This window comes from Salminus brasiliensis, chromosome 1 (assembly GCF_030463535.1).
Source record: "Salminus brasiliensis chromosome 1, fSalBra1.hap2, whole genome shotgun sequence".
In the NCBI taxonomy this organism is placed as follows: domain Eukaryota; kingdom Metazoa; phylum Chordata; class Actinopteri; order Characiformes; family Bryconidae; genus Salminus; species Salminus brasiliensis.
The window spans coordinates 31,572,369-31,588,359 of record NC_132878.1 but is presented as its reverse complement, the minus strand read 5'-3'; the positions used below and the strand labels follow the sequence as shown (position 1 = coordinate 31,588,359).

Sequence of the window (15,991 nt, the reverse complement as noted above, 5' to 3'; positions counted from 1 at the left end):
AATAAATTAAACAAGCAGATTTCTGGTCTGTAGACAATTCTGACTCTGTAAGTACCTCTTGAACAGTGTTTCACAGTAAACCACTTCTTCACAATTGAATTATGCAGTTGTAAAACCTGTTAAATTACTTTGTGATACATTTGGGAAATATTGTGATATTAAACCATATTAATGCTGCCCAGAACTACAGTCCAGCAAGCTGTGTACAGAGTGCATGTCTTGTTCCTGCAGTAACTCTTACTAACAGTGTGGCCTTTTAGTTCATCCAGCATCTCTCAGCTCAGAAACTGAAATGTGTTCCATTTGTCTCTTTTAGGATATTTTTGGTGTAAAATAAAACACTAAAGTCAGAGGTTTAACCAATTGCAAAGTAGTGTAGAAGCAGGTTCAACAGAATAAATGTAAACCTAAAAAAAGCTGAATGTTAATGACAAATGAAATTGAGAAGAAAGTAAATTCATTTCCTCAAAAGGAAGAAAGTAACTATATTAATGTACTACACTTAGCAAAGGACAAATCCACCAAACCTACATTTAGGGAGAAAATCAAAAATCAATGAAGAAAAATGTAAAATGGACAATGGATAAGTATCTGCTAGATGTGCATCAGCGGTTATTAAATGTAGATGTTAATTTGGTCTATTCAGGAGATCTATGCAGCAGCCTGTGACCAACCTGATTACACTGAAAAGTGCTGCACTGAATGTACTTGACTTCAAGGTGTATCATCTCCACAATGAATAAAATACTGTACAGTGTTGTCAGAACAAAACCTTTTATCTCTACAATGATCACTTTACAGGAGAAAGAAAAAAAACATGTTTAACTTTTATTGGAAGTCCTTCTGAGCCATTTCTATTTACTTATTCATCAGGAATATTTTACACAACATAAATAAGGCAACAATCATATTAAAGTGCCAAAAGCGGGAATACAAGGTTTCGTTCCAACACAATTAACTGAAAGGCAATAGCGTGTTTCATTGCTGACACACATTTAAATGAATAAAAATTCATAAAAAAAATCTAACATTAAATTTGTACACTACTGCGCAATAATTATATAAAATATGAGTTGGAATGTATTAAAAAAAAGTATAAAATCTAAAAAAAAACGCTGTATCGAAATACTGTATGGCTACAAGTTATTGTTTATGTTATTATAACCTAATATTTACATTTACATGGTTACTTTGGAATAAATAACAATAATAATTATAATTATAAACAAATGATTCCAAACCTTTGAGCAGCACTGTAATTGATCCTAGTATCAAACTATAACAGGACTGATATAAATAATAATAAAGCTATTTTTGCTTTATATTTTTTATAAGTGTCATTTCACATTCTTTACAAAGATACAGTTGCACATGATAGCACAATTACTCTGTATTTGCTTATTTTAACATATTGCAAAAAACACTGAATTTGATGGTTTAATAACATTAAATGTTATGTTTTATTGTTTTACCAATATATTAAGATATGTCTAAAAATGAGAAAAAAAATATTACTTAGGTGTGTTTAATGTAGAGGCTTTATTAGCTTATTTACACTCAGAACACAACGCTCAACTCTAGCACAAGACTGTATGTCAGGTGATAGAAAAAAGTGCTGCATTTTCGTACACAAGATGTGTGTGTTTGTGTGTTGGTGTGACTAATAAAGAGAGAAAGTGAAAGAGGGAGCTTTAACACCCACGATGTGTTTATTTCTGGGGTGTCTTTGGGAGTTCTCCAGCAGCTCTCAGAACTTCATGAGCTCAGTTATAAAGATGGCGTTCAACACAGCCAAGTTACAGTTGAGCTTAAGCCAAACTCCAGCTGATCATCATGTCTTTTTAACATATCACGTGAATTATGATTTACTATTTTTTATTCTTTTCAAATGAATGTATGAGAGTGAGGAACCTTTTATAATGATTGAGGAACCTTTTCAAATGAATGTATAAGAGTGAGGAACCTTTTATAATGATTGAGGAACCTTTTTAAATGAATGTATGAGAGTGAGGAACCTTGTTAAATGAATGTATGAGAGTGAGGAACCTTTTTAAATGAATGTATGAGAGTGAGGAACCTTTTCAAATGAATGTATAAGAGTGAGGAACCTTTTATAATGATTGAGGAACCTTTTTAAATGAATGTATGAGAGTGAGGAACCTTTTTAAATGAATGTATGAGAGTGAGGAACCTTGTTAAATGAATGTATGAGAGTGAGGAACCTTTTTAAATGAATGTATGAGAGTGAGGAACCTTGTTAAATGAATGTATGAGAGTGAGGAACCTTGTTAAATGAATGTGTGAGAGTGAGGAACATTTTATAATGATTGAGGAACCTTTTTAAATGAATGTATGAGTGAGGAACCTTGTTAAATGAATGTGTGAGAGTGAGGAACCTTTTATAATGATTGAGGAACCTTTTTAAATGAATTGTGTGAGAGTGAGGAACCTTTCTTAATTACATTTGTGAGTGAAAAAAAAGAAAAAACTAAAAGCTAAATATCATTTTATACTTCATGAATTTAATCTTTCTCTCTGTAGCAAAAAAGACGGTTAAGGCTTTGGTTATTTTCTGGCTACATTTATTGTGTTTAGGTTGAAAGGCAAAGGATATAATGAATGTATGTAATACACGATATATATAAATAAAATAAATTTATCTAAATACTCAATTCTATTTTATGTGGAGGTAAACGCTGTGCGCTCAGAATCTTAATTGAGTGGAAATGTGTGGCATAATTAAATTAGCTTTACCAAGTGTATAATGAACCAGGATCTTAACTTTTAAATATTACAAAAATATATATGAAAAAAAGTTTTATATCTAAAATTATACATTAGAATCACAGCAAAGGAAAGAGGTTTTTGTAGCTCAGTTTTTGTAGTTTTTTTTCCCCACATGTATCAAGACAATTTTACATCATCTATGTCTAAATGTCATATGTTTACCAGTCCAGTCGTTCTTTGCTCTTACACTGACACACATGTAAATAAGAGAAGATAATAATAATAATAATAATAATAATAATAAATATTATTATTATTATTATTATTATGTACATCAATAAATCATTTTACTTTTAGGAATTGATCAAACATGAGATAATCCAACCGTATGTTACAAATGTTCTACAGATAATGTGTGAAAATGTCATGAGTCATTTCTTCATAAGTTCTGTTGGTTTTTTGCCACAGTAAATTATTAAGTTAAAGGTCAGTGTTCCTCCACTGCACAACCCTATTGGACCTGTCTAAACCTACACACACACATCCATCGCTCAACACACACTCGAGCAGAAAAAAAAGCTTTAATGCAAAAGCCTGGAAGCCTTATTCAATTGATAATCATTCTGCAATATCTCCATGGCAACTGACACCAGACGATCGACTAAATCAATGAGCTCTTCTGAGCGGAGGTGCTCAAACTAGCAACATGCAAAAGCACGGTAATGAACTATCAAGACGCCGACGGAAACAGTGTCTTCAGTCTGTTAGCAAAATAAAAAAATTGAATAAAATAAATAAAAACTTTCACAAACATCGCTGACAAAACCGCATCACACTGGAAACTCACAGCAGCATTACTGTACATTACTGTATGATTTATATACTATCCACACTACAGTAAACAGAGCTGTGGTAGATATAGGAGAACGCTTTTGTTTTGAGTCCATTCTACTTAGACTACAGTATGTTCTTCTGTTCGGAGGATGTTTCGTCTAACATAATTAATATTATAATAAGCATGAATCAATGAAATAATATTTTGTTATTAAATTTGATTCAAATTCTATCCACTAGTACAGTGAAAGCTACAGCGTTCAGGAAATGACCAGTCACAAAGCAGTACAGATGCAGTCACCAATTAAACTTTTTAGTAAGTAAATAACATCAATAATAAATTACTAAATTAAGTTACTAAATTATGTTCAAATTCTATTCATGAATTACAATAAGGTGGGACCAGTCACAAATCAGTGTAGAGGCAAAAATACTACATTTAATAAAAAAGAATTATAAGTACATTATACGTTAATAAGTAAAATGGAACTGAGGACAACACAGAGTGCTTAAATACTGAGCACAGAAATACTGTAATCACTGCAATATTAATATTATAATAATTGCCTTTTCTTTAGTGTGTTTCATGTAATTTTTATAATTAAAATATACTAGCAGTAATTACACAAAGAATGCATGCAAACACAGCAGATAATATACAATATGTAAAAAATAACTTTTATAATAAGATTTATTTTAATTATTAGTTATTAAATGAATGTTATATTTGTATTGTGTAAAAAAATTAAGAAAATACTGTATGATGTGAAAAACTGTAAGCTGTGAGAAACCCTACTTTATGTCAACAAACAAACACCATTTGAGTCGTTGTCTACAGTAATATGTATTCCTTTTAAAATCAATTTTCCATTATTATTGGCCAAAAATGAGCTATATTAGGATGTGGTACCTGTAGTATCTACATGTATATTGTAGTATATATGTAGTACGCAGGCATAAAAAAAACTGGTGAGGTTGTGACTAATTCTGTGGGTGTCAAATGAAAAACACTCGCCGGGAAAATCATCTGTGACTAGACGGCATTTCCAGTTTAGAGCGATGCAGAGTATGAAAGCAGCCTCAAAATGAATTCTTTTCAGCTCTCAGTCCCCAGGGAGCTCCACAGAAGCCCTCCGATTAAACGCACATCTACTCAAGCACACAGAAACACTCTGAGCGCAGCCTCAGACGGGAACGTGGGCCAGGACAGCATTCGCTTCCCATAGAACTACACAACCCATGGTGCTCAGCACACTTACCGGTCTCCCTTTGGTTTGCGTTTAAGGGGCGGGGCCTTCCCTTTGGGGCGTCGGTCGCTGCCGGAGCACGGCCCCCCGCCAGGCCCGGTTACCCTGAGCGACTCCAGCCCTTTACTGGACCTCTTAAAGGTAAACTCCACCTGCTCCCCTTCACGCAGGCTCCGGAACCCCTCCATCACCAACTTACTCTGAACACACGCAGACAGACACAGGACAAAAATCATCAATTAGCATCGTAACAGCAGTGATTTTAACACACAAGCTACAGCGTATGTAATGTATTGTACGTAATGATACTTCACAAATAGAGCGTTAGTGTAGCATCTGAAGAAAACATCATTTATGTCACTAGTTTGTCTAGTATAAGTGGATTAATAGATATTTCATCATTTTAATCATCAAAACATACAGAGAGACAATAGACTAGTAAATATCAGACAGAGAGATGCATCAGAAGCATAAGAAAGCAGCACATTAAATAATGATTTTTTTTAGACTTTTTTTTGCCCTGAGGTGCACTTTTGACGTTTGCTCAGCTTCATGTTCCTAAAATAGTCAGGATTCATTTCACACATTTATTTTCCAAGCTGCCTTTATTCCTTAGAATTAAACAGACTATTCCTTCCTTCCTGTCTGTGTTTTTTTTTTTTAGACTGATGCAAGATAAATGAGCTCCGTTTTGTGAGCTGTCGATGAATCTCACTGTCTGCACTTATTAGGCCTGTTTACACCTGGCACTAGCATGTGTTTTGTATCCGGATTCTTTTTACACTTGTCAGTAAAATGCGTCTCCAGCATGACCAGATGAGCTCCAAATTTTACTGTCCTGTGTAAAACAAATCCCAGCAACACACACTTAGTTCTGTTGTACCTCCTGTACACAGCGCTTTCTCATCATGGTGGTCCAGCTCTGAGAGAATGTGAACAGTTTAGAGCAATGGGGTTCTCATAATCCCAAACTCCGTAATACTGCTCTCAACTACCGGTGAACAAGCATGAACACGAGTGTGAGTCAAAGTGAGTCAAAGTGTGTGAGAAAGAGGGAGAGAGACACAGAGAGACCGAGAGCAAGAGGGCGAGAGTGAGAGAGAAAGATAAGGAAGGTAATGGATAGAGCAGGAGGAAGAGAGAGAGAGAGAGAGAGAGAGAGAGAGAGAGAGAGAGTGAGACAGAGAGAGCAAGAGGGGAGAAGAGAGCAAGAAGGACACAGAGAGAGAAAGAGGGAGAGAGCGAGAGAGAAGGAGACCGAGAGAGCAAGAGGGGAGGAGAGAGAGAGCAGGACACCGAGAGAGCAAGAGGGAAAGAGCAAGAGAGGAGCCCGAGAGAACAAGAGGGGAGGAGAGAGAGAGAGAGAGAGAGAGAGAGCGAGAGGAGGTCGAGAGAACAAGAGGGGAGGGGAGGAGAGAGAGAGAGAGAGAAGACAGAGAGAGAGAGAGAGAGAGAGAGAGAGAGAGAGAGAGAGAGAAGAAGACAGAGAGAGCAAGAGGGAGAGAGAGGAGATGGTTAGAGCAAGGGGGAAAGAGTTTGTCTTATTTTGTTTGATATATTTCTGCTTGTCTGCCGAAATCCAATCACAGAAGACGCATTCTGTTTATACAGGTTAACTGAGGACAAGAGCCGTCTCTTCAGCTTCTTACGCAGATAAGTCCAACTGTGACCCGATCGGCAAACACAACAAGACTATGCTTCAAGACTCTGGGATAATTACAGTGTTTTTATTAGTGTTAAAAACTATGTATGTTTGTATGTGGGTTCTGCGGCCACCACTGTGCAACTAACCAGCCAATAAAGCCCACTGTAAATGGAAAATTCGCACGTTTCATTCTGAAGCAAAATACCAGCATCTGACCTTTTTTTGTTTACCTCTATTAAGGTCACATAGTTACTATCTTTACATCAAAAAACAAACCCTCAAAACCGAACAAATATTAAACTGCCGAGAGACGATAAAGATTTCAGTGGTGGTATCTCAAAAGAAAGGATCACATTTTCTGAAAAACACTGTAAAGAAACCCGAGTTCAGAGGGTGACATCACAGTGACATCACAATCAGACTTCACATCCACAGACCAGACTCTGAGACATTAATTGTTCTGCATCACCCCCAGATCTCTAATAGTGTATACCTGAAAATCCAGATTTAGTACAAAAAAGCACCAAGACTTTCTTTTATGAAGTGGAACCAGAGAAAAGGAGCATCAAGGTAAGTCATTAGTGACATAATGCGTTTACCACTGCAATATAAGAGCAAAAATCAATTCCATGCCCATCACTTATTCTCTTATTGCCTTAGGAGCATTGCCAGGGCACCGAAGACGAGCACACACAACACTGGAAATTATTTTCTATAAAAATGAATTCCGAAAGCGGAAAGAATTCCACTGAACTGCTAGAATTCAAAACCAGCGTTGAGGGCTTTCACTCGCTTTCTCTTAGGTGGGAAGTAGAGATCAGAGTGTGGCATGTTCATCAGAAATTACATTTCACTTCCAGTCTGCTCCTCTTTTATACAGCCTCATCATCACTACAAGGTAGTCCCTCCAGGGACTGGCGAACATGCAATCGCAATTTCAATTAATCCAGGGCTCCAATCACCTCATTAGTAACATATATTAGGCGTGTAAAAGCGCATGCTATTGTACTAAACGTACTACAATGAATAAGATAGTCGTAGCCCTAGCCGTGTCCTCTAGCCATGAATCCTAGTTAGTTTTTAGCCAAGACTATAAACTTTTAGCCTTTGACATTTTCCTTTCTTTACCTTTATTTTGTCTTGCTTTAATTTAGTTACTGGGGCTCCTTTTTAATGTATCATCTTCCAGATACTGTGTAGAAATAGTGTCAGTAAATACTCCTTACAGCTGAGTTTCTTTAACATCTTAAACATTCTTTAACATCACCAGAGTTGTGAACAGGGCTGCATCTACGGACTGATCTAATGACTAATTTATAGATGATTATATTATAAGGGGTTTTGTTTGTGCTTTTGTGCTTGCTTGATTAAAATAATGTACCCATAATAATTAAAATAAACAAATATTTCTCTTAATATTTTAGCATTTTCTTTAATCATATTCTCTTAAAACATCTCATTGTTGTCTATAGAAAAACATGTATTTCCAAAACAGCAAATTTACAAGAGGAAAAAAAAATTAAACATTCAATATTCGAGTCCAAGTCAATTTGGAGCATTTCTATTGGTTCATTCATACAGAATTATTTACACAAGGTATGTGGAAGCTACAGGGTTCAAATGATGGAGAAAAACAAAAACAGACAAAAACGTAGATACATATTTTTCATTGGACAGCAGTGATATAGAATTCCCCATTTTTTGTTGCATCATTCTGCGGGGCGATGAAGAAGCAGCTCTTATGGTTCTGCTTTGCTTTCGTCTTGACAAAGCGCTCCTGGATGCTTGTGCTCCAAGTGCTCGTACTTAGCACTTTACAAATCCTAGAGATTACCACACAGTTGAGTCTCTTGTCTTTGGTTTCTGTAACCGCTGATGAAGAACACAGATGAGCTAGCCCCCCCTTGCACTAGTTGTGATATAGGGAAGTAGTAGTGTCAGTAGGCATATTTTAGTTTTTTATTGTCATGACTGATCTTTTGATATGATCTTTTGCTTTGTTTGCTTAGATTACTTGCTGCACATTCGGCTTGAGACGCACCACTTTAATTCATTTCATTTGATCAGCTAATCAATTATTCAATGCTATTATGTCAATCATAATACATCACCACTGTTGATGTCCATTGGCTTTATCGTACACTGCTTTCATGTTCACATTGTATAGTCCTGTAAGTCTAATAAATTGCTGTAGGTGTAATATACAAAATAAAATCGTCCACTTAATTAGCAATCGCAATAAATACAAATTACTGATTTATAATAGGATTCTGAATGGGCTCAAGCCAACCTCTAACCAATCACAATTTTTTTTTACTGTGTGCAGTGAGCATCTGGTCCACAGAAGGCATTCAGATCATCCAAGCAACGTATCTCCAAAATGTTCAACTTTGCAGGAGAAGAAAAACGCCTTTTAGTCTTCAGTGGAAGTCAGTGTAAAAGGACTTAATTCAAAGTCATTTTGGAGCGGACACAACATAAAGTTTGCCTGTGTCAAAAAATTATAAACACACACACACACAGACAATATAACTGTTTAGTAAAAACTCAATTCTTTTAAGTAACGTGCGTTAAGCCCCACTTCTGGTACTCTTTTAGCACTACTGGGTGAGGTCACTTCCTGTTTGTCACATTGAGAGCATGTTACTTCCCCCTCTTACTCTCCTTCACTCTCTCTCTTTCTCCCTCACACACACACATGATTTACAGTGTTGAGGGCTAGCAGCAGCATAGCTGAGCTCTTTATTGAGGCCGTAAAAGTGTGTGAGCACCAGAGACAGAGCCGAAGCATATGAGCTGCTTTATAATACGTTACATAACGGTCTCTGACAGTAGATACCTGCACACACACACACACACACACACACATACACACACACACAGAGACTGTCCAGAAGCACAGCAAACTTGGTTCAATAAAACAGTCTGTAAAAAGGGTAAATAAAAACTCTATTGTGGCAGACAGAGAGAAAAAGAGAAGAAGAGGTGCAACATGAAAAACAGCTCAGAATAAAGACGGCAGTTTAACCTATTCATGACCAGCGACTGAGTTTAAAAGACAAAGAAAATAAGAAAATAAATTTAATGAACAAAAGAAAGAGCAATGGTGTACAGCAATGTATTTATTGATTTATTTTATTTTTTAGAAATGTTTTTTTTTTAATGTCTTTTTTAGAAATGTGTTTATATAGGAATGTATTTTTTAGAAATGTATTTGTATAGGAATGTATTTTTAGAACCTTTTTCTATAGCAAATGTATTTAGGTTGAAATGTATTTGTTTAGGAACATATTTATATAGGTGTGTATTTATTTAGAAATGTATTTAAATGAGAATACATAGTAATGTATTTAATTAGGATATAATCTGAGCAGTTCTGTCTTTTTTTCCTTTTGACATCCCATCCAGGTATTTCTGCTGAATACCCAATACCCATCCCCATCTCTATCCTTACTCATCAATACCCATGGAACCCATCCATACCTATAGCCATCTATCTCCGTCCATTTCCATAAACATCCATGCCTATACATATTTATACATCAATATCCATACCAATTCATATTATCTGTACCTATCCATACCCATCCACATCCATACCAATTCAGACCAATCCCTATTATCTATACCATATATCATCCACAGCCATTAATTTAAATAGCCCATTCATACATATATCACTGATATGCCACTCCTATCTACAGTAGTGATCACAGTGATTTGGGTGCATGCTATTCACATGGAAACAAACTAAATCAACTATTGATTATATGTTTAAATATACGTTTGATTATTACAGCTAAAATGAAAGCCAAATTGAGGTCATTATAAGTCTGAGACTAAGGCTGAAAGCCAGAGAGAGATGCTGTTGGGTGACGTTACTATGGTAACAGCAACAGGTCTCCATTCAGTCTCGTTCTGAAATCGTATCACTCCAGCAATCTCTGTATGGTCATAGACAAGAGGATATTTAATGTCTGTTGGGCAGTATTAGGGATAGGGAACGGCTACTGGTTATAATGATAAACCGCTGACCGTCGTACAGCTTCACATCTGAATCATTCTGAGAACAGAACTGATTACCATTTGTGTAAGAAGAGAGCTCAGTATCTCTGTGTTTTTAGAGATGAACAGAGAAGAACAGATAGAAGAACACAGTTAGAGGAACACAGGGGAGAACAGTTAAAGGAACACAGTTGGAAGAACAGCCAAAACAGAAGAGCACAGTAAGAAGAACATAGAACACAGTTAGAGGAACACAAGAAGAACAGTTAAAACAGAAGACCACAGTAAGAAGACAGTGGGAGAAACACAGTCAGAGGAACAAAGTTTGAAGAGAACAGTCAGAAACTAGATAGTGGAAACTGGAAACACTGGCCTTGCTCCAGGAGAACACTGGAAACAGACAAGCTAAATGGCAATGGACTGTTTGTTTAGTAGTGTGTAAGCAGTGGTTTAAGAACTGACTGTTCCTTCGTTAATATGTATATCCCACCCCTTAAGAGGTGCCGTTATAATCAGATAATCTATGTTTTTCACTTCAGTTGTCATTGGTTTTAATGTTATGGCCGATCAGTGGATCAACACATATCAATGCTATTGTATTTGAATTTCACAACTACAATTTTTTTTAACACTGCAGCTGTCGTTACACTCTGTAGCAAAATCAAACAGATCCAAAATAAAGGTTCTGTACATGGACCATTTTCCATTTTGGAAATACTGAATTGTTTATTTATGTTTTTAAAAAGGAGGGAAAAATGCATTGTTACCGAGTTCCTGTTTAACAGTCATCAGAACCGGACCTCACCTTTTACCTCTCCCTGTCTCCTCCTCTCACTTGCCCTAATCAATCACTATTCCTCATCATTATCATCATAGCAGCACCGTAAGAGCTTATTTTTCTTGCACTATACTGATGCAAAAACACATTTACCAGTGATTTGCTTAACTCTAACTTACTCCAAACATATAATAATTACAGTTATAACCATTTTAAGTATGATGTTTAGCATTTAAGTAAAAATATTGAAGTTTAACATTTAAGTAAAAATATTGAAAAAAAGACTGATTTCAGGTAAAGGGTTGCTGCAATACAAAACAATATAAATTATTGTAATCAAGCGCACACACACACACACACACACACAGAATAATCTATAAATTAGTTGTTGGATTAATCGTCCAACCTGAAAAGAAATCGTTGGATTAATCAATAATCCTTAGGTGCAGCCCTAATCACCAGCACTCCCATATGTCTCTCTCCCCTTTCCACTTTCTCTCTCTCTCTCTCTCTCTCTCTCTTTTTTTGCTCTCGTTATCGGAGGTGGGGGTCAGCAGTGTGCAGTGGTTAGCAGGGGGGACGCATGTGTGGCTCCGTTAAAACACTTTAAGCACAGGAAGAGCTAAGTGGAAAGCTAGAGAGAGAGAGAGAGAAGAGAGAGAGAGAGAGAGAGAGAGAGAGAGAGAGAGAGAGAGAGAGAGAGAGAGAGAGAAGACAAAAAAGAAAGAACGAAAGAAAGTAGTTGAGGGTACAAAGTAAAGCGAGAGGTAAAAAGTGAAAGCGGGGCAAAGGAAGAAAGAAGCAGAAGGGAAGAGAAAGAGCAAAGGAAGAAAGAAGAGGAAAAAGAAAGAGAGAGAGCAAAGCTAAAGAGAGAAAGAAATAGAGAGAGAGGGCAAAGCTAAAGAGCAAGAGAGAGAGAGAGAGTGTAAGACAAAAGAGAGAGGCAAGGGAGAATAAGAGCAAGAGAAAGCAAAGCAAAAGAGAAAAAGGTAGAGAGGTCGAGGGCAATAGAGAGAGAGTAAAGCAAAAGAGAGAAAGAAAGAGAGCGACAGAGGGTGAGAGAGTTTTGCTATGACCCTCCTTCACAAGATTTCATCTTTGTCTCTGACCTCTGACCCCAGCCCCACCCCCATTTCTCTGTCTCTCTCTCTCTGTCTCTGTCTCTCTCTCGCTCACTCCTATATCCCCGGTACTGAATTAACAGCTTTCTCCTTCCTTTATTATCACACACACACACACACACACTCACACACACTATTTGATCTGCCAGCACGCTCTACATCACTCCCCACTCGCGCGGTCAGTGTGAGGCGGATGTGAACTCTGGACTGAGGTCCGAGGTCAGTGTGAGTGTCGGGGGTGGGGGGGTGACCACAACTCTCAGTCACAACCATTATAGAAGCAGTTGTTGTTTCCTCAGAGCTGTTTATAATCCCTGACTTCACTCTATATGGAGCTCATCACAGCCGTCACCACCAGCAACAGCAACAGCACATCAGTTTTCCTAAATTCGTAGTTTGACTGAGAGAAGTGAAGAAGGGATGTGCAGAAAGTGCTGATTCTAAACTTTCAGGCCATCCCTCATTAGTGTGTGAGCAGCAGAGGAGAGGTTCTATTAGAATCTGAATCTGAGGAGAAGTCATTAGGAAGGTTACTATAGTGTCTAGAGTCCTGTTTTACAGGAAGAGGATTTGTCCTTTCTGCTGGTTTTATCATGCTGTGGACACCGAAACCAAACATAAATGTAGCAGATTATTAAGCGAACTGTGTGGTATGAAGCGAACTTGATGGACTAAAGCCAGGGTTGCAGCAGTATACTATAGGTATACAACAGCAATGAAAATTGATGCTTATCATAATGTGTATATAAGCTTAATACCAGCAACCGAACAGAAAAATCTATTAATAGAGCAGCTTAATCCAAAATGAAAATAATCATTATCTTGAAAATGAGCTTCACCTCAAATGTAGCTTTCTTATCTATTAATTTAAAAAAAGTGTATATATACACCAAAGAGAGAATGATAAGAGAGACAGATAGATAAATGAGAGAGCGACAATTTAAGGAAAAGAGACAGAGTGTGATGTGTGATAATGAGAGATAGAAAGCCTAGCCATGGTCACTGTATGTCTGGTGGGGTGTGTGTCTATATATATATAAAAGAATTTATCCTGCTTTTGTTGGAGTAACTGTCTCTACTGTCCAGAGATTGCTTTCTACTAAATTTCTTTACTAGAGGCTTTTTACTAGAGTCTGCTAGATTGCTGTGATCGCAATCAGCTACAAGATTGTTAGTTAGGGCAGGATGCTAAATGATCACCACCCCAACTTATCCCCAAAGTACTGGATGGAGCACCATCATTCCACTGCTCCACAACTCTTCGTCTTCTTACACCCACACATCAGCAACACACACAAACCTATTTCTTTGTTTGACCTTCTGCATTGATGAATAATTCTGTAAATGCCTTACATTCTAGAGTTGTATTCATTTTTTTTTATTCATCTTTAATATATTTGTATACATAAATGCCAATAGCAAGACTGGACTGCAACTAACTGAGATGCACAAGAGATACAGAGAGACAGAGAGAGAGAGAGAGAATGGCGAGGGCGAGAATGAGTGAGACTGACTAGAGAGTCAGAGAGAGAAAGAGAGAGAAAGACAGAGAGAGAGAGAGAGAGAGGTGGCCAAATGAGAGACATACAGAAAGAGAGAGGGTTGAGAGAGAGATATTAGTGCTATCTGCAGTACTGAGGGGTGGGGCCTGCATGCCAAACGGTGAAATGGACAAGAGGTTAATCTCGCTAGGGGCCCAATTTAACCCTTACATACACACACACACACACACACACACACACACACACACACACGCTTTAACTTATGAAAAAATGTAGTATACATAGATAGAAAACAAATACTATCCCCTTCTCTCTCTCCCTCTCTCTCTCACTCTCACACACACACACTTACTATACCAGAAAAAGCCACACATAAAGACACAATGAATAACCTGCTCAAACACACACACACACACCACTAGCCTAATCCCTGCAGTTCACACAGAACCCTTGAAGCCCATTTTATAAAAGTGTATTTTGTTGTTTCTCTGAGCTTTGTCTGGTTTAACGTTCATTTCTCTAAATCTGTTTTCCAGCTCAAGACAATGATCACTCATAGACAGGCCGCAGTAGACCACAAGTCTCAGTTATACGTCCAGGTCCGGATAGGACAGCATCAGGGTCCGAACCCGGACCTATAACTGATAAACTGTTGAGGTCTACGTCATTTTGCCAGAGTGCTTATTTTAACTGGCAGAACTTTTCCAGCCTTTACGGTACAGCTTTAGGGGCCCAGGAAACTCACAGACTAGTAAATATCACTGATGCTGCTTCTCAGCCAATCACATCAGGGCTTTCTGATGAGTACTTCGAAGAAAGAAAAGAGTCAGAGGAGCAAAGAGAAGTAAACTCACATGGCGTGTATGACACATGCCACTGCCTACACATGCGCCATCTTTTTCCGAACTGCTGCCAAAGCAACGTCACCAGGCAACCAATGCACTTGGAGGAAAGCACTTGGTACCCAGGAAAGAAAAGCCATTTAATTCACCAGTTAATTCACCTAATTCACCAGTACAATTCACTGTCAACAGGGTTTAAAATAGTGTTTTATACAGATAATCTGCATATAAGGATTACCAATATTATACTCCAGAAATATACATAAAAAACAAAGGCCAGAACTGCCGCTCAGAACTGTGTGGGCATGTCAGATCATATAATGATGTCAGACTAATACTACACTAGCCAAAATACACCCAAACACACCTAGTTCCCCATGAGTCTGGACGTCCAAGCACATTTTCAACTGTTCGCCTTCGGAACAGAACCCCCTTGAGTTTAGCTCTATAGAATAACGAGATGTGAACTACAAGCAGAATCTGTGAGTAAGTGGTACAGATGGTTGGTCTTGTCAATTTAAAAATACATAAAATACATAAAACCAACAGCATATAGTTATCTATAAGGCACACAATTGATATCACAGTACCATTCTCCTTCTTGTTATAATATTTTAATGTACAAGCTTCAAAAAATGTGGTATGCTTTGGTGCAACTATGCCACATTCTACAGGTAATGTTTACAAACACAGTCTATCAGCATATGCCTACATCACACATATCTTGTCTGATATTTAAGCGTTAAGCACCATCACCAAGCTATAGCTAGCTAGCTAACTGCTGAAACAGGGGTCACAAGTTATGAATGGATGGTGTCTCACACTGGTTATGTGAGCGTTAGCTCAGAGTGTATCACTGTGGTCACAGTGCGTGGCTGCACTAGTATTTGGGCATGCTTGTAAAGTACAATTGCAGGGAAACCCTGTGAGCCTTGATGTTAAATGGGGGTAGTTCATTTTATTCCTACAGTCAAAAATATATAGTGACAGGCATCGTCACAATACACAAGATGCAGCACAATATGCGCTAGCAGGGCCTGATCTTGAACAGCTCTTAAATACTAATTGTGCAGTTGGTAGTGCTAACGCTATCCTCATATTGCCCACTGCTACCTGCACCAAAATGACATGGTGTAAATAAGCAAATATCGCAGACAGCTGAATCAGTCTGTTCATGTAATCCAACGAAAGTCAAATATTTTGGTGAAAGTGTGGGACATTAATCACATGACTGCATCACCAAAGTATAGAAAGTTATTAGTGTCAGTATTTCAACGTAATGACATAAGC

General features: G+C 37.5%; 1 protein-coding gene across 1 annotated transcript in view; it reads right to left on the bottom strand.

Annotated features, from left to right (window-relative positions):
- lin28b (lin-28 homolog B (C. elegans)) overlaps positions 1-15,991 on the bottom strand; it is a 32,243-nt gene that overhangs the window by 4,277 nt on the left and 11,975 nt on the right. The window contains exon 3 of the mRNA XM_072695196.1: positions 4,821-5,008. Within this exon, the coding sequence (XP_072551297.1) occupies positions 4,821-5,008 (188 nt within the window). The remainder of the gene's footprint in view (positions 1-4,820; positions 5,009-15,991) is intronic.